Here is a 24,631-nt window from a genome sequence, read left to right on the forward strand (position 1 = left end):
GAAGGAAGGTTATGACCAACCCAGATAGCACATTTAAAAGCAGAGACATTACTTTGCCAACAAATGTCCGTCTAGTCAAGGCTATGGTTTTTCCAGTGGTCATGTATGGATGTGAGAGTTGGACGGTGAAGAAAGCTGAGCGCCACAGAATTGATGCTTTTGAACTGTGGTGTTGGAGAAGACTCTTGAGAGTCCCTTGGACTGCAAGGAGATCCAACCAGTCCATCCTAAAGGAGATCAGTCCTGGGTGTTCATTGGAAGGACTGATGTTGAAGCTGAAACTCCAATACTTTGGCCACCTCATGCAAAGAGTTGACTCATTGGAAAAGACCCTAATGCTGGGAAAGATTGAGGGCAGGAGGAGAAGGGGACGACAGAGGATGAGATGGTTGGATGGCATCACCGACTCAATGGACATGGGTTTTGGTAAACTCTGGGAGTTGGTGATGGACAGGGAGGCCTGGCATGCTGCGATTCATGGGGTCGCAAAGAGTCGGACACAACTGAGAGACTGAACTGAACTGAACTGAACTGAATAAAGCTATGGCAGTGAGATTTAAGAGGAACACACATGACAGGCACTTAGAAGGTATAATTGAGAAAATTGATGACTATATGCAACAACCTATTGGATGATAATATTACTGGTTAAAAATGACTGTGTGTATTTGATATGTGCAACTTATTGCCAGAATCCAATCTCTAGTGAAAGCTATGTGAAATTGGGCGAATTATTTAACTTCTCTAAGCTTTGATTTTCTTTTTTATAAAATGAAGTTAATATTTGTAGTTACATTATGCAGTTTTGTGAAAATACAATTAATTAACACATGTAAATTTTACTCAGTGCTTAGAATAGTGTATTATGGTTCTCCAGAGAAAGAGAACCAATAGGATAGATAGATTTATGGATGGATGGATAGATAGATATTAATCATAGGGAATTGGCTTAGATGATTGAGGAGGCTGACAAGTCCCAAGATCTTAGTCAGCAGGCTAAGGACCTGGGTGAGCCATTGGTTTAATTCCAGAGCTTTAAGGCCTGAGAACCAGGAGGCCTGGTAATATCGTTCCAATCTAAATATTGACAGATTTGATACCCAAGAAGAGCTGATGTTTAGTTCTAGTTTGGAGACAGGAAAAACTAATGTCTCAGTTCAAGACAGAAAGAACTGTCTCTTATTTGCAAGAGGGTCAACTTTTTTCCCCCTATTCAGGCCTTCAACTGATTTGTTGAGGCCCACCATATTAGGAAAGATAACCTGCTCTATTCATTCTACCAACTCAAATGTTAATCTAATCCAAAGCACAGACACAGTCAGAATAACGTTTGTCTAAATATCCAGGTACCCAATGGCCCTGTCAAATTGGCACATAAAATTAACCATCACAAATGGCTTCTAATGTTGTCTTTTTAATCATTATTATTATATCTTATAAGCCTCAGGAATCCCTTTTGGTAGGTAGTGAAACTATTCATATTCTTAACCACTGTGCAAACTGTCTCCATTTTAGATGAACAGAGAGAAAGAAGTATTTACCCAAGAGCCACTAACAAAGGGTGTGGACAGGATTCAGGATTCAAGTGAGGAGTAGCCTGAAGAGTGGAGTGCCTGAAAATGAGGAGGGACTGAAAGGGGGAAAGAGACAAGTCAAGAACTGTAGACTGGGGAGCAGAATAAGAGCTATAAGAAATGCAGAACAAGGAACTGTGTAAATGATAGAGTTTGATTTTCTTCCTTATCTTAGTCATGTGGTTGGAGATGGATGGTGGTGTTGGCAGATAAATAGTGGGTCAGGAAAAATGGAAGAGTCAGTCTGGATGCCTTCCTGTGGTTTAAGAAAAGGTGAAGAGGGACCTATTACTTCATATTCTTTTGGCTGGAACCAGTAGAAACCAACTGGAAAGAACTTAAGCAATGATGGCAGTAATAATAATAATAATGACAGCAACAATAATAATTTATTGATGGTATCCTAGGTAGCTTAGAATCCTGGACTATTTGTGCCATCAAATATAATGGCATATGGTCAAGAATTCACTTGTCTTTGGACTGAAAGATAGCTTCATACTTTCTGTATATGCGACCTGACATCTTACTATGGTAGATTCACTTCTGATTGTGGTCTTACTTGTATGTGGTTTTTGTTTTGATGATTTTAGATCTTTGCCTTAAATGGAGAGTCTTGCCTCCTTCTACTAATTACCAGGAAAAAGGATTCTTTGACATTTGGATTTGTGCTAATAACCCTAACCTCTCGGAAAACAGGTAGTTTTTTATAGTTTTCTAAAATTCTTTATTCGTTTTTAATTCCTATAATTTATATGTATGAAGCTGAAAAATGTCAGCCATAGATAAATTTTAGCTTAGCAGTTGTCATCCCTTCTAACTCCTTCTAGCCTATTGCCACCTCCAGAATGATATTTCATTAGTGCTCTTTTCCCTCAAGTTAAAAGACACTTGGGTGTAAGCTTTTGTTAATGTTGGGTGTGCAGCTCTGCACTTCCACTGCAGAAGACCTTACCTCGCTGTTTAAGAGTTCTGCCTTCCAGTTCATTTTCATGCAATGTACAATCTTATAGTGCGGGAGTCTTATCTAGATCCTTAAGTGTTAGACCATGTGCTTTTTCTGTTTAAGTCATATATTGATTTCATTGCTTTGTGCTTTTGGAGGAAGAACTTCAGACTAAAACAGGAAAAAGGTCAATTAAATATTGATCGATGTCAACGTTATTGCAAACCCTTTTTGAATTACCTTTCCTTGTGGGCTAAAGAGTTAATACACCCCTTTAACAGAGGCACCCTTAAGTGAAGCATCACTTTTCCATGGAGTTTATTCTAAGTTCTTTGACCTGGATGAGTGGATCAATATTGCTAATATAGACATTAGGGTAATAATTCTTGTTTATTTTTATCCAGCCCTGAAAAAAAAGAGCAATTGAAAAAAAATAAGAAGGAAGAAAACATTTAGAAACTGCTACTAAAATCTCTTCAACCTGAAGTCTTCAAGTTAATCATATTTAGAGATTAATGAAAAATGTCATAGGTGACAGGGCTCTTAGATTTCACATGGCCCAAGGGGTTTTTCAGTCTCCCTTTCTTGGTTTGCAGCAGAACCTTTTTTTTTAATCCCAAAATAAAATTTGTCTCTGACCTCAGGTATATAAAACAGATAAAAACAGAACTGTCCTGATTGAATTGGAGGCTGAGAATCTTGGGGCCAGAGGTATCTACTTCTCATTTCTGTCTCCTGCTCTCTGTAAAAAGCCTAGAGCTCCAGGGAGCATGATTATAAAACACTGGTCTAGACTCACTTCTTCATTTAAGAGAAGTGGAAATTGAAGCCCAAACAGGGATTGAGAAAACTGTTTATGAAGCTGCTGGCCTTGGTCTTCTGACTGCCAACCTGATTCTAATCCTAACCTGTAACTTGACTATCTCCCAAATAGGAACACAGTAGTGGCTCAGTTTCAATATTAAGAATAGTCTGATGGATAGTGTTTTCATTGTTACTGTCATTATTTTCACCCATGTGTTGTTTAAAGGAAGTTTTTTAGTTTTTTTTTTTTTTTAATTAGTTTATTTATCTATTTTTGAACTTTACAATTGTATTTGTTTTGCCATACATTGACATGAATTCACCATGGGTGTACATGTTTTCCCCTTCCAGAATTCTCTGTGGAAAGACTTGTGCTTGGAAATGTAAATAAAATTGGTCCCACCCCCCAATTGTCCAAACAAAGAAAAAAGGTGATAATATTGATCACTTTCTGTGAGCTCAAAACTTTCACGCGATGTAGGATAGTGTTTAAAGTTTAGACTCTGGGGCCAGACTGCCTAGGTTTGACTCCTGGCTCCTTTAGCCTGTGAAGCCTTGGACAAATGATAAAACCTCTCTTTAACTCATCTTCCCATCACCTAGAATAGAGTGCAATAATAGTGCCCTCTGCATCTTTTCTAGGTCCAGCTGAACCCCTTGTTAAGGACAGTCTTAAGTCCCTAGTCACTGGGGGCCTCTTAGTAATAAGCCATGAGAATTTAGATTCCTCTGGTGGCTCAGATGGTAAAGAATCTGCCTCCAATGCAAGAGACCTGGGTTGGAAAGATCCCCTGGAGAAGGGAATGGCAACCCACTCCAGTATTCTTGCCTGGAGAATTCCATGGAAAAAGGAGCCTGGCGGTCTACAGTCCATGGGATCACAAAGAGTCAGACACAGCTGAGCAACTAACACTTTCACTTTTTTTTCCATTATATTTTAGCCATATGTCTATGACTTCTCACTCCAGCCTTAGGCCATCTCAGATCCACAGAACTGGGGATCTGACCTTTATAGATTCCCTTTTCTCCAGCTAACCATTATCCTTGAATTGACATGCTTGTCCCTTCTCCTTGAAAAGTGGTGATGCCATCACTGAGTGTTATAAAATTAGTTTCAAAGCCATATAATTCTGTCTCTTTTATACATCAAAACACTGCCATTTCTGATGACAGGCAAGATAAATTTGCCATGTTCACAGAAAACGGATGGCCCTTAAAATCATGAAATGCAAAAATTCTTATATTTATAATTTCTTAAGTCCTTGATTCTTTAAATATACTGACATAATTTTGACCATCTGCATTTCATTTCCACTGAAAAGATGAGGACAAAAACAATGGTTAAAGTGATAGCAAGAGATTTAGAAATGGGAGCTATGGAGAGAAACTCTTGATTATAATAAGGGCACTTTACTTAAAAGTTGATACTTCCTTTAAGGGAGATTATCAACAGCAATGCAGATGAAGATTCCCATGGGAAGAGAAGTTGATCTGATGACCTCATTCAGTCCTCTGATTCAGTATGTTTAAATGGACCATGCATACTTTGAGACTTTGTCATGAAATAGCAAAACCCTGATATATATGCACTGTTAGACTTGGATAGGGAGAAGGCAATGGCACCCCACTCCAGTACTCTTGCCTGGAAAATCCCATGGACGGAGGAGCCTGGTAGGCTACAGTCCATGGGGTCGCTAAGAGTCGGACACGACTGAGTGACTTCACTTTCACTTTTCCCTTTCATGCGCTGGAGAAGGAAATGGCAACCAGCTCCAGTATTCTTGCCTGGAGAATCCCAGGGACGGCGGAGCCTGGTGGGCTGCCGTCTATGGGGTCACACAGAGTCGGACACGACTGAAGCGACTTAGACTTAGACTTGGATAAAATGTGTGTTAAAGTGATGAGAAGGGAAGTATAGTTATTTATTAGGCAATACTGGATGAGTGAAAGGACAGCAATACAGGGTGAAAAGTGGCATCATCTGTATTTACAGAAAATGCAGTTTATTGTCAGCAGTTAATTGCCAATTATCAGCAGGGTTAAAACCAATGAACAGCATTTGAATGAACAATGTCTGTGTAACCGGAACTGGGACAGGAAACATAATAATAGCTCCCTCATACATTGCAGTTACATGTTATGTCATTTCATTACAATAATCATGTGAGCTTTCTCCATTTCTCAGAGGAGAAAATGGTGAAGCTAAGGGAGGTTCAGTTACCTGTCCACAATTCCTCCCTAAGCCTGAAACTTGAATCCAAGCACTTTGATTCAAAACCTGTGCTCTTTCTGCCTTACTACTCCCCCAATTCTGTAGGGATCTTTAGCTCAGGAAGCCTAATTCCAGGCAAATATTTTATGGTGGTAAAACATACCATTTTACAAATGATAGTGTTCTGCATTGGTGACTCAGGCAGCTTAAAATGGAGTCATTCTTTCTCAAGTCACCTTTTTTATTTTTGTTTTTCACCTTAAGCACAGAGGGAGGCTACAAATTTTGGTCACAGTACCCAAGAAATAAATATCAGTGTGCTTCCATTACGTTCATTCTGTGTATTTGTATATATTAGAACAGGGATCACCAGCAGGGTAAAAATGATACCTATCATTTGACAAGACCCAAAAGTCTGAGTTTTGGAAAGGATATTTAAAAATATTTGAAATATGGCTTATATTGCATATTAAGATTTGTTTATAAAAATCTTTGAGGACAATCAACAGATTGCATTTTAATAAATTAATTGAGGTTTTTCTTTTCTAAATAAAAACTGAATGTTACCACAAGGTTCTTTTCTCAAATGAAATAGAAACCTGTGTGGGTACTATCCCACAGATGTCTTCAGATGAACACTACATGTGGTTATATATTTATTTATTTATTTATTTATGGGTAGGTGTCCCCCTGATTTATCTACCACCTTTCTTTGAAAATAACAATAAAAACAAATACCATATGTGGGTGGAACTAAGTGTTTTTTCACAGCAGTACTTGAGTTTGATTGTAGTCCTCACTCTTTTCTGTTGGTGGGGGCAAGAAAAATATATGCTAAACCCTGGGAAATAGAGAAATGTAGTAGGAGTGAGATGCTTAGCTTTCCCTGCACTGTTTCAGATTGAAGAAGCCCTTCTCTCTATTCTCAACCTCCTCCTCCCTTTCCTAGCTTAGCACCCGTGTATTTTATGACACACACTTCCCCCTCTTTTTGGTACCTACCAGTGGTAGAAAAACTCTTGTGTAAGGCTCTAAGAATCAACTTCAGCATTTTGTACCCCCGTCCCATATTGCATGTCCTCAGCCATGCCCTGGATTGAGGCCATGTCCAATGGGAATGGAACTTCTTGTCCCTGCCAGGCCTCCATACCAAAGTAAAATAAGATGGTATCTCCATTTTTCAGCAGTTTGGCTAGCTCAGCTCCCTAGAACATAGCCATGAAACCAGAAGTAGGGTGGAAAAAAGGCCTCAAACCTTCCCAAGCATATGTCTCAAAAATCATTAGTATTCTTTGTAACCATAAAGACAGGAAGCCCTCAGGCACAGCCTGTTTATTGCAATTGATAGACAATTCTGCTTGATTATGTAACGCATGTATTAACACACTGGTGACTGGAGACAGCCCATCAGTAAGGCTAGGAAGCTGAGAGTCCACTAGCAGCTGGTGTGCCTCCAGCAGCAGGGAGTGGAAGATAGGGTGCTGGACTGCTCGATGGGGCTCCACCATATGGCTCCATAAACCTGAGGTGATCACAGGGTGCTGCCTCCCATCATAGTACTCACTGGTCTTCATAGTAAGTCTCAATCCTCAAATGAAGGATCTGTGTGCTTCCGAAACAGGATTATTTGGTGTGTTTTACAGAGACATATTGGAGAAGGAAATGGCAACCCACTCCACTAGTCTTGACTGGAGAATTACATGGGCAGAGGAGTCTGGAGGGCTACAGTCCATGGGGTTGCAAAGAGTTGGACACAACTGAGTGACTAAACCACCACCACAGATTTCTATCCCAGATATTTTTGGAAAAGAATAATGCACGGTAGTAATGAATTAAGCTTCAGTTATCTAAAAAACATTTTTGCAAAAGTTATCATTTGGTGATAACTCAGGGTAAATGAAACATTGGTAAATAATGAATATTCTCCCTTTCTCATAAATCTATAGTACCCTCCACATTTTCCATTAAGTTCTTTTCCAAGAAAAGTGGAGATTTAATGTATTACCTAAATTCTCAATATAATGCTGTATTTGAGTTTTGGGTATAAGCCAGAGACAATTCCTTGTCGAAGTAAATAATCTTTTGCAGGCAGTAAATAGTTTTATACTTCTTCCTGATGTTCTCTCTTGTACTTGATTGTGAAAAGCTGTCATCAGGCAGAGCATCTACCTTCCATACCCCTGGGCACTACGAGCACAGTAACACAATCAAAAAATGAGAGAGAGAAGCAGCTTCAAGAGTCAGTCCAGAGGTATCAAAATCAACTGGTAGAACCACGTCAACAGGTGAGCTGTTAGTGATCCTTTCCAAAGCTACCCAGATTCTTGAGCTGTTGATTTCATGCATACAGATTGACTAAAGTGGTTTACCCAAGTAAATGTGTAGCCTCTTTTTTTCTTCTTTTTTTCGTCACCTCCTTTTCATTTTGTATCTAAAGACTGTTCTAGAGGTGATCACAGGTACTCCAGGGATCCAGAAAGGGAAAGGACTTCTTCAAATAATACTATATTTTTATATGTGATAATCTAAGTCCAGCTCCACAACAGTGTGTGAGAAATAGGGGAATATATTTCCATTCTAGGGTGTGAGTACAACCTTGTAGAGGTCAGCCAGTATGTCAAAGGTCACAGAGTCAAGTTTGGGACACAGATGTATATGACTGCAAAGATTATGCTATTTTTGGCTCATTAGGCTTCTTCCCTGAGGGTAGATGTTTTGAGGTAAAGAGTTAGTCTTTAAAAAAAATTAGCCTATTAATACAGGAACTTAAAGTCTTATTTAATTGTTAGGAAAATTCAATAAATAAAACAGTATCAGTAAATGTAGATAACCATGACAATTGCAAGTGAAAGAAAAAGTGGCGTGCAGAATTACTGTTTTAATCTTGTAACTAATAAAGTAATTGCATCCCTTTGTATAGATTTAGCACCCAAGTTCAGCATTTTTTAATTGTGTTGCCTGTCAAGTTCCTCAAATGGAAATTGAGGAGGTCAGCAGCATATGTCCAAATGTGTTGACTCCTTTGCGGATGTCAGAAAATAAAATGCTCGTTTGAGTAGAAAATTCCCTTCCTGAATTGGAAATTAAGACACTCAGGCTTACTACTTGAGTATTATGTGTATTCCTGGGTTCATGGAAAATAAACTTTCTTTTCTACCTCAGCTTCATCTTACCTCTCTCACTTTGCTGAGGATCTGCCATGCAGGTCAGCCACCACCTGGGGTCACAGACAACAAACACTGACTCTCCCCTTTTAGCCTGAAGTCTCAGAGTTTCTTTGGGGAAGAGAGTGAAAGTCATTTGGAAACATATTCACCTAACCAGTCCAAAATCCTCAAAGCTGCTCAACTTTTTACATATCTTAGAGTGTCTGCTTCTGGGTTTTATAACAGGTCAGACATAAAGATATACTGGTTGTTATTTTAATAAGCAATTATGTGAAAGATCTTTTCAATGTTAAAATCTTTATTTGTTTTATTTCTTATTTTGCTTACCACCCCTTGTATTTTTGTGAAGGCATTCAGCACATCTTGAACTGGTTTTATCTTTATTGCAGTCTCTGGATATTTTTTTCCTATGGAGGTCAGCACTGACCCTTGGATAGTGAGAGTGTCAGTCATGAAGTCTTAATTAGTTTTTTCTGTTTAGGATTGGATGTTGTATTCATCATCAAGGTAGAGAGCTTGATGGAGGCTGATGGAATAACAGATTTGAGCCATCCATTCTACTTATTCTTCTTTCTTGGTAGTTTTTACATAAAAATTTGAGCCAGGTTTATAGATTCAGTCTGTTTCAGACGTAAACAAAAAAAGTGTAGCAGTACTTAAATAGAAACCTACTCCAAACAGTTCAAAGGACATTAAGACTCCTCACCATCTTCCCCTTGCCTGCTTTTGTGAAAACAATCCTCACGTCTTTAACACGGTTCCAGGGTTCAGGGTCCTTAACTGATCCTGTTTTTGTGGTAATCAAGGAAAAGTTTGGTTAGGGTTCACCTAACCATGGGCAACCAGTTAATTTTTTGTTTCATTGAAGTATAGTTTAGTTGCAGTAGTGTGTTAGTTTCTGCTGTACAGCAAAGTGAATCGATCGAATATATCCACATATCCACTCTTTGTAAGATTCTATTTCCATATAGGACATTACAGAGTATTGACTAGAGGTTCCTATGCTAGTCAGTAGATTCTCATTAGTTGTCTGTTTTATATATAGTATTGTGTATACGTCAATCCCAGTCATCCAATTTATCCTCTCTGCCCCTTATCCTCTAGTAACCATAAGTTTGTTTGCTATATCCATGGCTCTACTTCTGGTTTGTCAATAACATTTACACCTTTTTTTTTAGATTTCACACATAAGCAAAATCATATATATTTGTTCTTTTCTGTCTGGCTTACTTCAGTCAGTGTGGCAATCTCTAGGTGCATCCATGTTGCTGCAGATGGCATTATTTCTTTATTTTTTATGGCTGAGTAATATTCCATTGTATATATATATATATATATATATATATGTATATATATATATATACCACATCTTCTATATCCATTCCTCTGTTGTTGGCATAATTTTGAGGTGGTCATTAAATACTTACTTGCCCTTGGATCTGTCCTGTGCTTGGCATGGTGGGGAATAGAGTAACTCTAATACGAGAATGTAAGCCCCATGATTGCAAGGATAGTTTTGGTTTTGTTCTCTGTTACCAAAAACACTGCCTGGCATGTAGTAGTTTTCAACAGATGGTTGTTAAACCATGAAATAAAACATGACCTTGGATAATATACAGTCCCTTCGAGAACCAAGTCTGACAGCTATTTAAAAATTAACAGCCACTGTAAAACAGTACTAGTTCAGTATTTGTCTGATCATGTGCTGTGCTGTGCTTAGTTGCTCAGTTGTGTCTGACTCCTTGTGACCCAAAGGACTATAGCCCATCAGGCTCCTCTGTCCATGGGGTTTCTCCAGACAAGAATAGTGGAGTGGGTTGCCATGCCCTCCTCCAGGAGATCTTCCCAACCCAGGGATTAAACCCAGGTCTCCCGAATTGCAGGCAGATTCTTTACCATAGCTGAAACTAAATCAGAAGTTTATTACAAGGAGGTAGGGAGGGCGCCTTCATTCAAAAAAGTTTCATAGAGGAAGTGACACAACTTGTATCTTAAAGTCTACTTAGGGTAAATAAAGGGAAAGAGCAGGGCATTCTAGGTGAGAAGAATGTTATAAACAAAGACTTGGAGATGAGCACGGGCTTTTTCCTTCGTGGAACCAGTCTTTTAAATTACATGCTAAACTTATGTATTTTTAAAAATAAACTCAGCATTTCTGTGACATACTTGTCTTTTAAAAACTGTATAAATCATTATAAGATATGGTAATTACTGAATAGAGGACCTCTGAAAGGTGAGCTCAGTTCCCCTTTCACAAAAATTATTTATGGAAGTATTCGAAAACTAATTTGGTGATAGCTGCCTGATGCCAGAAAAAAATTCTCAAAACCATCCAATATTCAATGAGAATTACTTTGTTCCTGACTGCTTTTTAGAAGAAGTGCTGTTAGACGATGACATGGGAAGGGTGGAAAATTCGGAAGAACAGGCATTGGTGCCATTCAAATCCAGTGCACACACGATTCAGGTGTAGGATAGACACCACTGGAAAATCAAGTAAGGGCTAGTGTATTACCATCATTTCACTATATCTATCAGTGATGCCCATTCTCTCAATATCAGGAAATAATGAGTTGCATACCATGAAATTATGGTTTACCCAACTCCTGTTCTCTCTTCCTGCCTCTGAATACCAATGTTCACTTATTCATTGATTAAATCTGGGGAGCAAATATAAAAATGGCCCAAATCTGCATACCTCATTTCTTACTCTCTTGCATTTCCATTTTAATGGCAGAAGGCATCCTGATCTGGAAAACAAAGAGTTGACTTGGTAAATCAAAAGCCTTTCAGGATCTTAGATTCTTTGGTTCTTGGTTTTATGGCACTGACAACCAGGGAGGATGGAATAATGGTAGGAAGGTTAGTATGATGGTACTAGTACCAGAAATCAGCAGCTGCAGTGTCTTCTCCACCCTTTATACATATTACTGGCATGCAGAGTGACAAAGTCTAGATTCTAGGCACCCCACTGCAGGATGCCCTAGTTAGAGAAGATTCACAGTGGGTCAGAAAACTGTTGGTAGAAGAGGTACCTCAGTGATTAGATCTTGTCCTCTAGGAGAAAATTAAACATGTTGGTTCAAAGCTACTATCATTTCCACAGGTGGTATCGTATTTAATCCTCACATTACAGTTATAAGAATTATAACATCAGAAGGAGAGTGAATTTCAGAGCAGTTCAGTAAGTTGAATTAGTCATACATCTTTAAATGGTGAAGTTAACTTTGGTTTCCTTTTTGCCTAATTCCAACACAATCTGCTCACAATCTCATATGATAAATGCAGTCAAAAAGGATATGAAAATATTTACAAAGGCAACCAGCTGATGTAATGCAAATCACATTTGTTAAGAGAAATGTATAAGTTCATAAACCTAGTAGGAGGGCTCAAATCCAAGATGTAATTGCTAAGTTGTGTCAGCGAGCCAAGAGTCACTTTACAAATTGTGCTTCTGAAGCAGCCCATTCTGCTCCCTTTCCTCTCTGAATAGATGAATGAGTGTTCCTCACTGTGCATTTCCCCTCATTCCTCATCACCTGCTGTTTTGTATACCGAGTGACACCTTCTGGCCAAGTAATGAAGCATTTTCGTTTTCATTGTCACTCTTGATTGTATTGCTACTAATTGGCCCATCAGCTAGATAATTGTCATTCTGTTTTTCAGTAAACCTAGACAAGAATTTTAAAACCATAAGACAGAGTTATAGAATCAAGTCCTCTGCATTTGAGGACTTGGCAGTACTCAATTTTGCCCTTTTCTCGGTTTTAATGTCACAATTTACAGTCTTTTCTACTTTCTGTTATTCAGCAGGACAGTTGTGTCATAATCACACACATGGAGTATTGTTTTAGGTCCATTTCATTCAGGGATTTTTGGTACTACTTTAAATCCACTTAATGCCTTCAAATCATTATAAGGCAAATGATAACTTGATTCCTTGAATGAAGCCTACTCTGTGTTTACCCGTTTGTACCATCGGGATGATTCCCTGGAGAAGGGAATGGTAACCCACTCCATTGGAGAATCCATTAACAATCCACTGCCTGGAGAATTCCATGGCCAGAAGAGCCTGGCGAGTACAGACCATAGGGTCTCACATAGTCAGACATGACTGACTGACTAATACTTTCACTTTTTTCAAAGTCAGTGGGTAGTATAGTATATTTACATAATCAGTTCATTTGTGCAGACATACTGTGTTGCTTATGTATTCTCTGGGTCCTTCTAGGTTCAGTTCAGTTCAGTTCAGTCGCTCAGTCGTGTCCGACTCTGTGCAACCCCATGAATCACAGCACAGCAGGCCTCCCTGTCCACCAACGCCTGGAGTCTGCCCAAACTCATGTCAATCGAGTTGGTGATACCGTCCAACCATCTCATCGTCTGTTGTCCCCTTCTCCTCCCACTGTCAATCTTTCCCAGCATCACTGTCTTTTCCAATGAGTCAACTCTTCACATCAGGTGGCCAAAGTATTGGAGTTTCAGCTTCAACATCAGTCCCTCCAATGAACACCCAGGACTGATCTCCTTTAGGATGGACTTGTTGGATCTCCTTGCAGTCCAAGGGACTCTCAAGAGTCTTCTCCAATACCACAGTTCAAAAGCATCAATTCTTCGGCGCTCAGCTTTCTTCACTGTCCAACTCTCACATCCATACATGACCACTGGAAAAACCATAGCCTTGACTAGACGGACGTTTGTTGGCAAAGTAATGTCTCTGCTTTTTAATATGCTGTCTAGGTTGATCATAATTTTCCTTCTGGGTTAACCTTCTCTGATTATTGTTAATTTCCCATCTGGAGCCACAGTCCAGGCTCTCTCTAATCTGACACTAGTCCTTTGGTGTAAGTTTCTTCTCTTCTGCAGGATTCTCTCACTGAGCTCCCCCAGGTTCCTCTGTGTTCTCCACTTCCATTATGCTGAGTGCCTTCATTCCCGCCACTTTGTCTGAGTGCCTTTGTTCCTGCCCCTTCCCTAGTCCTTCAAGGTCCAAAACTAATGTCATTGCTGTATGAAGTCTTCTCTCATTTCCCTGCTTGTAAAAATATTTCCTTCTTCCACTTCCCTTTACCCTTCATGTGTGTCTTTCTTAAGGGCATATTTCACTTTTTAAAAACCTTTATATATTTGACCAGGTTGTGTCTTACTTGTGGCGTGTGGGCTTCTCTCTAGTTGGGGTGCACTGGCTTCGTTGCCCCCTGTCAAGTGGGATCTTAGTACCCCAGCCAGGGATCAAACCTGCATCCCCTACCTTGGAAGATAGATTCTTAACCACTGGACCACCAGGGACGTCCCCGTGTTTCACTTTCTACCTGGTCTTATAGTTAGTCATGTATCTGATCTGTGTCCTATGTTTGACTGTAAGATTTTTGAAATAAGGGAACACTTTTATTCATCTTTGTGTTCCCAATAACACTTAGACCTGGACCTTTTACATAGTAGATGTTCACCAAATGAGTGAAGGGTTGAAGGAACAATTTGGTTTATGCAGAATTCTTCACAATTAGATACAAAGATAAATATTTTTCATTGGATTGGTTGAAGCTATGTAGGTTAGACTTAAAACTGTCTGCATCTATTCTTGGACACCATAATGTTCTCACACTTGGTCAAAATGAAGTGTTGCATTTGAGTGGGAGTATAGAGACTATATTTGGATTTCATTTGTCACATTGATAGTCTTTGCATCACATGAAGGGCCTTTGTAAAATTCCATGCCTGTTGAGAAAACTCAGTAGCATTCTGCTCTTTTGTGGTGCTTGCATGGACACAAAAACTGAGGCTGTGTGGTCTGACAGTTCCCACAGTGAGTATACATTTTAGCAGTAAATGTAAGGCAGAGAAGGCTCGCTGAAATTTTAGCTGTGTTTTTCAAAATGAAATGGTATATCTGAGCACAACTTTATAATGAAGAATGTGAACACATATTCCCATTTAGAATGTAATCTTTTTAATGTGTCATTCTTGTGTAGGATGCTGAGATTTCTAATCTGTATACTATGGAGCTAATTGCCTTAGACAATCTATTTGTTTATCAAGCATTTCAGCCTCCTTACATAAACTTCCACGATCTAAAATTTATGACACCTAAGCTGTTATTACACTCTGTCTAACAAGAGGCTGATGATGCTCACTGTAATTGAAATGTTTTACTTTATTACTCTTGTGACAAAGATCTAATTTCTCTGTGGTGATGCCTGTCATTCCAAAAGGGATAATGCATGATACAGTCACATCTGTAGGCCCTGTGTTCGCAGTATAGCAAACGAGCTACTATTGCTCATGAGGAACTAGTGTGGAAGTTCCTTGAGAGCAGGTATGAGTTCACTTTCTCATGTATCTCCCATCAGTACATCTGGCTCAGTATTGGGCACAGTAGATGTCCAGCAGTAGCTGTTCAACTCCTTAGCTTGATTTGCTTGTCCACATTCTTTTCTTTTCTCTTGAATTTTAATTAACGTACAGTGTTATAGTAGTTTCAAGTGTATACCATAATGATTCAATATTTTTATATGTTACAAAATGATCACCACGCTGTTTAGCTACCATCTGCCACCATACAGAGTTATTAGAATATTACTGACTATATCTTTTATGCTGTATATTGCATCCTCTTGACTTATTTATTTTATAATTGGAAGTTTGTACCTCCTAATCCCTTTCACCTATTTTGCCCATTTCCTCACCATTTTATCCTCTGACAGCCACTAACTTATATCTATGAGTCTGTTTCTTAATTGCTTTGTTTGTTCTTTTTTTTTTCCTCTTAAATTCCACATGTAAGTGAGATCATTTGATATTTGTCTTCCTCTGTCTGACTTATTTCACTTAGCTTTATATCCTGTAGGTCCATCCACGTTGTCACAGATGGCAAGAGTTTATTCTTTTTTATGGAAGAGTTGTTTATAAGCTGAGTGACCTCAGGTCTCTTTGATGTCACTAGTCCTTGATCCTAGCACACCCTTCCCCCTTCAGCCCAGTAAAAATGGGATTAAACTAGATATTTGTGAAGACCCATTCAATTTTATCTGCTTGCAATGCAGGAGACCTGGGTTCGATCCCTGGGTCAGGAAGATCCTCTGCAGGAGGGCATGGCAACCCACTCCAGTATTCTTGCCTGGAGAATTCCATGGACAGAGGAACCTGGTGGGCTACAGTCCATGGGGTCGCAAAGAGTTGGACACAGCTGAGCAACTGACACTTTACTTTTTACTTTCACTTTTGTCCAATTTTAGAACCTATGAGTATTAGTTTCCCATCTTCATTTACAGGGTGTTAAGTTTGAAATGCCTATATATATATTCGTTTTATTCTGAATACAAACATGAGGTTTCTGGAGCAGAGCAGATCTATTATTTAATTATAGCAAATAATTACTCTGATTCCCTTTTGCCCTAATTTGTACCCCCGGGGCAATGGATGAGATGAGGCAGATCATATGTTATCCTATATATACTGGAATTTGTACCATCAGCGAGAAAGTTGAAAAAAAAATGAATCTGGTTATTTATATAGGAGAGGGACAGCCTTCTCCCTAACTCCACCTTGTTGCCTGTCAGACACACACACACTTCTTTGCTCTTTGAGAAGGATCCTGGATTCTTACTGTTACCCTTTGGAATATAAATAAATCTCTTACGGGAAAGATAAGACTAGCTTCTTTAGCTATGCTTCTGTGTCCTCAGATCTCATTCCTTCCTTAACATGTAAATACATACCTCTAGGGGGATAAATCTCTTCAGATACTCTCTCACTAATAATTAGTCATAAATTAAATTCTAAAATTTGTTCTTCTAGGCTAGGTCTCAAGTTTTGGTAAAATTTGATCAGAAAACCTTCATGGTACAGAAACATAAAAATATTGTCTCTACAGTCCCACTAAGCATGAATCTAAAATTAAAAGGTAGAATCCTCTGCCTTCCAGGGCCGTGAGTCTATAATGATCAGGTCATTTGTGTAAGAACTTCACATGTTTGCAAAATTCAGATTCCTGAGATCTACAGCAGACTGACTCAACAAGAGTTCTGGGACAGAAGCCTTGGAATCTGCTTTTCTGTCCAGCTCTCCACATGATTCTTAAGCACCACAGACTTTTTCTCCTTTATTTCTGGCTTAAAGATCCTTTGGTTTTCCTGCTGGCAGAGATACTTCATGTTCTGCAGCTTTTGCTATTGAATCTGTGATTTTCAGGACTTTCCAAACATGGAAAGAAATGTAACAGTCTTGCTGGGAGAGTTTATGAGTATCATATAAAAATAAATACCAATATTAGCAAGCTTTCTAAGGTGATGATGAGTCTCTGAAATCTGAAGAGGTGATGGTGATGATAAAAATATTACCACTAGTAAACAACTATTCATTAAGTAACTGAGACAGAATTTGAAATGGATTAGCTATGTTACCTAGATTTCTGTTTTACAAAAAAATGCAAAGATGTGCCACCATTAGTGGTATTTTTCTATTCAAAATGTAGTTGAGACATTTTTGCCGTGTTTTTCTATGATGTCTGAAGTTCTTTTGTAGAAACACAACTCTGAAATGAATATAAAAAGAGGAAAATGAATGGAATTAAAAAATTGTATTACAACTTCAGTGATGTGATTAGTCATTCGGTCAAAACTCACTATAATAAAACTTTTTATCAAAAAGTAGTTATCTTTAAGCTAGCACCAAAAATGATACAAACCCAAATGATGTAAGTGTATCATACATTGTTACTAGGCCACTTAATCCATTTCTCTATATCAGGAACAAGACACTGACATTTAATATAAAGCATCTCAAATATGTGATAACATCTGACAGGTAATGAAGAAGTAGTCCATTATGAGTGTAGAATAGAACTGTGGTGGTGTTTCAACAGAGAAAGAAATGAGCAATAGTTTCTGGGAACATCTGTTTATCCTGTTAATCACCAACATTTTATTGAGTACCTATAAAGTGCTAAACACTGTGATGGGTACTACAGATAAAAAATGACTTTCAGAGAGAGATACAAGTGTTACCATGACTATGAGACAATGTGATAAATACCATGATTTCTGTTATAAATATGGCTGTATAGATGTAGCATCTTCCTGTTCTTTTCCTGGGAGTCTTGTAAGAGCAACAGGAAAACAGAGAACAAAAATGCAAACTCCAGTTTCAGTTGAGCTAGGAAATATATACCAGAATACCCCAGGGCTGCCCAAGGCAGTCAAGATAATGCAAGAATCCCACAGGAGGAAAAGGAGAGAAATGGAAGAAAGAGCCCAGCAATAGCACTTCTAAAGAATCAACACAAATACACTTACTAAAGAAGGGTTCATCTGGAGATGGAAAATGTATAGTCTTTATCTGCAATGGCTGGGAGGTAACAGGAACCTTACTGGACATGCTTTGGTTCACAGAAGATGTGGAGTGCATATGAAAGTACTCAAAAATCCATGTTTGCAGAAGATGAGAAAAGGAATTTCTTGGGGAGAGATGAGAAAAGAGATTTTGCTTATGGAAAAAAAAAAGGAAAAACTCACCTAGACTCTTATCCTCCACCTACCCTTCCTATAGAAAATTCTGGCAAATAGATAGTCCGGGAAAACCAAACTCTTATAATGATGTGTTTAAGGTACATGATAGCAGCTAAATATCTAAAAAAGAAAAGAATATCCCAGTAAGATATGAATATAGCACCGTATAAATATGGATGTCAGTTATTAGGGACACAGTTAAGGGCAGTGGATCCTCAACAGTCCCTTGAAGCTCAGACCCAGGGCTCTGACCTGTGCAGAGCTGTTGCTAAAGGTCAAGATTTGTTCCAGATGCTGGGAACTACACGTGGAGAAAAAGGGTCTCCAGAGAGGGGAGATGAGGGCTGTGAGACAATCTCTGATGCCATGGCACCCTTGTATTGCTCATAAGACATTTTGCTTGTAATTGCTTGTAATTTTGCTTGTACTGCTTGTAATACTTCATTGGATTATCTTGTACTGTTCAGTCACTACCAATCATATACCGTTCCTGTATGTCTAAACTGAAAGGGATACCTTAATGACTGGCGAGAGTGTGTGAGCTTGGCACTTCTTTAAAAAATGAAGAACACTGAATTAATATGCCAATTAAAGGTTGCTTTTACTTAACATTTGTCTAATGATTTTTTCCCATAATAGCTTCAGTTTATACCAGTGAATAGGATCACTGAGTTCACTAGCCCCCGCCAAACTTCAACATCTAAGGTGAGTAATTACAGTGGGATTGAGTCATTTGTGACATTTCCCATATGAATGATAAGACTTACCAAGGGCCAAATGTCATCATGGTTTAATATGTTCGGAAAGTGATGCACTCATAGATATTTTTTCACCATCATCATTTTTTATTATAACAATACATGTTTATTAGGAAAATAAAGTATAAATAAGAAAATTTAAACCACCCATTGTCTTACTGCATGGAGATGATGACCATTTTAGATATCTTAATGTATTTATAATTGTATCTTTCCAATATATTATTTATAATATATATGTGTTATATAAAATTATGCATATAAAATCAGAAGAGAGTGTGTATGTGAGTCTGTGGGTATATATTTACCTAGAAATATGTTCTATATGTAATTCCTACATTGTTTCTTATGTTTGCTAAATGTCATATTACATTTTATTCCTCAAATGTCTGTTATTATCTAAAATTAATTTTTTTTTAACCTTCAGAGTTATATCAATCACACACAAAAAATTATGGAAAACTCTTTACAATTTTTGTTATTCAGATTTCTTAACAGGCAAATGGTGAGATTGTAAACCTCAACCAAATTTTAAGTTAATAGATAGCTGACCTACATGTACCAGGGATCCAAAAGCTAGAAAATCTCTGCCTGGGAGTAAGTCAGGAAGCACAGTGTATTACCAATTTGGAGTCTTTTGCATCTTCAAGATCAGACTTCTTGACTCAGCCCAGCTCTGCTGAATCAAATTCTAAATGAACCATTATAGCAGTATACCTTTGCCAAAGTTTATTTTCTAAGCTTCTGATTTTTAAAACTGTTGTTAGTAATAAATATCACCTAATGTCATAAGATTATAAGGGAATGGTAATTAATTATAAATAAGCCAGCTACCCAAAATCAAAAGCATGTTCTTTGTTATTTGAGGGAAATAAGAAAATTCAGAGCATCAGACCTTTCAGTGATGACTTGAAGCATGAGTCTCTTTCATCCTTTGAGCTTTTGGTCAACCACAGAGGCTGGGAAAGAAACACAGAAGGATCGGACTCCGATGTAGAGTATATTTCAGGGACTAAAATTATGAAAAAGTCTAGGCAGAAGAAAGTGAAACCTCAACAGCAGAGGGATCCAGCAGTTCCACTGGAAAATGTCAAACTAGCTAGCAGAGACCAGGTGATTTTTTTGTTACTTTTTCACAAAAATGTATAGTAATTCACTTTTCCAGAAATAGCATTTTTTAAAGGCTTTGCTTCATTTCACATTTTTAAAGCACTCTAATTATAGCACACACATTGAGATCTGAGTTCCCCGGATAAAGTCCCAATTTCTATTTTTTCCCTACATTGTCTCTTTTGGAGGATAAGTCAGATTGCTAATATCAGCACTGAAGAGCTCCTAAAGAACACCTCTATGGGGTAAAGATTTTAATCTGTATTTAAGAGAGAAATATCCATATAGAATAAACCTGTAATCTTGAGAATTTTGCATTCAATGCTTTATAGCAAAAATGCTTGGTCAAATTTTACATAGGTAGTTAACCCTGTATTCCAAGTTCTGGAAAAATAAAATGTGATGTTGATAATGTAACTAAGTGCTGAGCTTGGTTATAATGAATGTACACCCTAGGATTTCCATGTATCTAAATGCTGCTAAGTCGCATCAGTCGTGTCCGACTCTGTGCGACCCCATAGACAGCAGCCCACCAGGCTCCTCCGTCCCTGGGATTCTCCAGGCAAGAATACTGGAGTGGGTTGCCATTTCCTCCTCCAGTGCATGAAAGTGAAAAGTGAAAGTGAAGTCGCTCAGTCATGTCCGACTCTTCGTGACCCCATGGGCTTCAGCCTACCAGGCTCCTCCCTCCATGGAGTTTCCCATGCAAGAGTACTGGAGTGGGGTGCCATTGCCTTCTCCATATCTAAATGAGTTTGTTTCTTTTTTTAAAAAAAACATTACACTTTCATTCTTACAGTGTTGACATTTATTGAATTCCTCTTTGAGGATCTGCCCTTAGTTTCAGTCTATAATAATAACAGCACTTAAAATTGGGTGGGCCTTTACCCTGTGCCTGATTCAGTGTTCAGTGACCACAGGTATTATCTCACTGTCTTCCCTGGCGGCTCAGACGGTAAAGAATCTGCCTGTAACGTGGGGAACCCAGGTTTGATCCCTGGATTGGGAAGATCCTCTGGAGAAGGGAATGGCTACACACTCCAGTATTCTTGTCTGGAGAATTCCATGGACAGAGAAGCCTGGCAGGTACAGTCCATGAGGTCCCAAAGGGCTACAGTCCATGGGGTAGCAAAGAGTTGGACACCACTGAGCGACTAACACTTTCACTTCACTTCACTTCGTTATCTTACTACCTTTAAAAAATCTTTTATAAGCCAAAATTTATTGCTTAGTTTATCTACCTTGCTGACGAAACTTGATTACTAATGTCTTTTTACTGTTTCTAAAAGTTAACTTTACCCTGAAAGAGTGAATATGCGTCACATGGGAAATATTCAAATGAGTTGCCATCATCTCTGAAAGCAAGGAACTAATTTCACTGGCAAATATCCACTGAGCTTCTGCCCTGTGTAAGATATTGTACTAAGCATGGTGGAAGACAAGATTTCAGGCATGGTTCTTTAAAAAAGAATTATTCTGAATAATAGTTACATTACAGAAATATCTCACACATTCCTTTGTAATATCTTTGGAAAATGGTATGTGGATTCTTGAAAATCTTTAGTGATACAGGCTCATTACCTCCTAAGGCAGCCTTTTCTTACTTCGTTTTGGGTAGCTCATTCTGTTAGATTATTTGAAAGACTGTTCTCTATAATTTTGAAGCTTTGCCCTGAGTCTTTTCTTGAGACTGTAGAGGCCAAACTGAATCTGTCTACCTTCTTCAGAATTTTGGTTTGAATTATGCATCATATTTGAGTGTAGAAATTCATCTATTCAGCAGATACTCAACTTTTGCATGCTTATAATATAAAAAGCAGTTGTTATCACTTTATAATTGTATCTCCTTTAACTCCTGATTTCTATTTATTAACTGTGGATTTCAAGATTTGGGATTTGTAGACTTATTTTATGGGTAGGTTCCATGCTCCAAAGACAATATACAAGTGATCACAAAGTTGTGTTAGACTAGCACATTTTAGAACTTAAATATGGAGATTCACATATGTATATGTGAATATATATATATATATGTATATATGTGTAGAATCATCTGTTATGTGCCATTCAGTATGTTAGCCAGCTACAGGGGATTCAGCTGTGAGCAAAACCACCTATGGTCCCAAGTCCCCACTGAACTTACAGTCTAGTGGTAGAGACAGACAATCCAATGATTATACGATAAATGTGAACTGACACTGAGGCAGTTTTTATGACATAGTAGTGTGAGTCCTTGTAACAGGAGATTTGACCCTGGGAGGACAGGGAAGTCTTCCTTGAAAAAGTGATGACATAACTTTTTGTATTGAATTCCAATTAGATGGCTAAATGGAGAGGAAGATCATTTCCAATCAGTGCAAACATTATTTGCTAATGAGGGAACATAGAATACAAAGTACCTTAAGAAGACAGCTCCCTGGAAAAGGGAATGGCAACCCACTCCAGTATTCTTGCCTGGAGAATTCCATGGACAGAGGAGCCTGGCAGGCTACAGACCATGGGGTTGCAAAGAGTGGGATATGACTGAGCAACTGACACTTCGCTGACACTAAGAAGACAGCTAAGCTGTGTGTGGTGGGGCAGTGACGGAAAGGGGGCTGTGGTGTGAGATGGGCAGGGAGTGATCAGAACCATGCAAGCTGATACTTTGATAAGAGATTTTGTACTTATCCTGAAAGCAACAGAAAAACACTGAAGGATTTTAAGCAGGGAAGTGGTATGATCAAAAAGATCATAGAAAAGATCCTTTAGAAAAGATTGCTTTAGGTTAGCATGAAAAATGGATTCTCAGCAAACAGAATGAATGTGGGCAGAGCAGTTAAAAGGCTATTGCAGTAGCCTTGGGGAGAAATAACGGTGGTGTGGGTGAGGTGATCATGTGGTGGGGAGAGGAGTGGATATATTTCTTCCTGTGTACTTGGCTTGAGGAGAGAACACTAACCTGTTTGCTGAGATATTGGGTGTAGATGATCAGAGAGGCTGAAGAGAAGTTGACTTCTGTTGAGAAGTCAACTCAACCAGGCCAAAGGCCAAAAAAGTCCACTAAGTTAATGACTTAGTGGTAATAGGAATGATCACAGGAAGAATTTCATTGTTATTGAATTGGAGAGAGTAGAAACCAGGTTACAATGGATTGATTAGCAATTGGAAGGGGAAGAAATGAAGACATGTTGTACATCAACTCTTGGGAAGAATTTTTAGGTTATTTGGGATTTTTCTTGTTTCTTGAGGTAAGCTTGTATCACTATAAACTTCCCTCCTAGAACTGCATATTCTGTTTTGGGAAAATTTGTTTTTATTTTCATTTATTTTTAGGTATTTTTTATCTCTTCAGTGATCCACTAGTTGTTTAGTAGCATATTGTTTAGCGTCCATATGGGGTTTTTTGGGTTTGTTGGGGTTTTTTTTGCAGTTTTTTTCCTTGTAATTGATAATAAAATAAAATCAAAAGGGATGAAAGACCTAAATGTAAGACTGGATACTATACAACTCCTAGAGGAAAACGTAGGCAGAACACTCTGACATAAATTGCAGCAAGATTTTTTTTTTTGGATCTGTCCCCTAGAGTAATGGAAAACAAAACAAAAACAAACAAACGGAACCTAATTAAACTTAAAAGCTTTTGCATAACAAAGGGAGCCACAAACCAAATGAAAAGACAACCTACAGAATGGGATAGAAGGGGAACACATGTAAACCCATGGCTGATTCATGTCAATGTATGGCAAAAACTATTACAATATTGTAAAGTAATTAGCCCCCAACTAAAATAAATAAATTTATAAAAAAAAAAAAGGAAAAAAAAAAAAATCTTCCTAAGGTTCAATTTCCTTCTGTAAAGCAAAGGAAAAAAAAAAAAATTGCAAATGATGTAACCACAAGGGATTAAGCTCCAAAATATACAAACAACTTAATACAGCTATATATATATATACAGCTGCATATATATATATAGATATATATATATATAAAACAACCTAGTCAAAAGATGAGCAGAAGATCTAAATATGCATTTCTCCAAAGAAGACATACAGAAGGCCAACAAGGCACACGAGAGGATGCTCGGCATCACTAATCATCAGGGAAATACAAATCAAAACCTTTGAGATATCACCTTACATCTGTCAGAATGGCTGTCATTAAAAAGAACACAAATGAATGTTGGTGAGAAAAGAGAATCCTCATACGCTATTGGTGGGAATGTAAATTGGTGCAGTCACTGTGGAAAACAGTATGGAGGTTTCTCAAGAAATAGTGTTTTGATGGGATAGAGACTGATATTTGGTTTGTAAGGTTAGCACTGCAGACTATTCTAGAAGACCTGGACTTCTAGATGAAAGTCTGCTTAAAAATTGAGATATGTCTAGGAAGTCTTAATGATTGCAGGGTAACCAGTGAGATTTTACATCTAGTACCAAACATTGAAAACTTCAGGTTAACCCTGAGAGCTATCAGGTTAACCCCAAGAGCTATCAAACTGTGGACCAAATGTCATAATATCTACTCCAATATATTAGGTTTCCTCAGTGGTGTCTCCTGGGCTATGCTCATAGCAGG

The 24,631-nt window shown here is 38.2% G+C and overlaps 1 protein-coding gene across 1 annotated transcript in view; it reads left to right on the forward strand.

Moving 5' to 3' along the window:
• Window positions 1-24,631, forward strand: part of MORC1 (MORC family CW-type zinc finger 1) — a 157,206-nt gene that overhangs the window by 86,911 nt on the left and 45,664 nt on the right. Inside the window, exons 16-19 of the mRNA XM_081573662.1 lie at window positions 2,165-2,270; window positions 7,680-7,818; window positions 18,846-18,911; window positions 19,832-20,077. Of these exons, the coding sequence (XP_081429788.1) occupies window positions 2,165-2,270; window positions 7,680-7,818; window positions 18,846-18,911; window positions 19,832-20,077 (557 nt within the window). The remainder of the gene's footprint in view (window positions 1-2,164; window positions 2,271-7,679; window positions 7,819-18,845; window positions 18,912-19,831; window positions 20,078-24,631) is intronic.

The sequence above is a fragment of the Giraffa tippelskirchi genome, chromosome 2 (genome assembly GCF_054371585.1).
Source record: "Giraffa tippelskirchi isolate mGirTip1 chromosome 2, T2T-mGirTip1v1.2.pri, whole genome shotgun sequence".
Classification (NCBI taxonomy): Eukaryota; Metazoa; Chordata; class Mammalia; order Artiodactyla; family Giraffidae; genus Giraffa; species Giraffa tippelskirchi.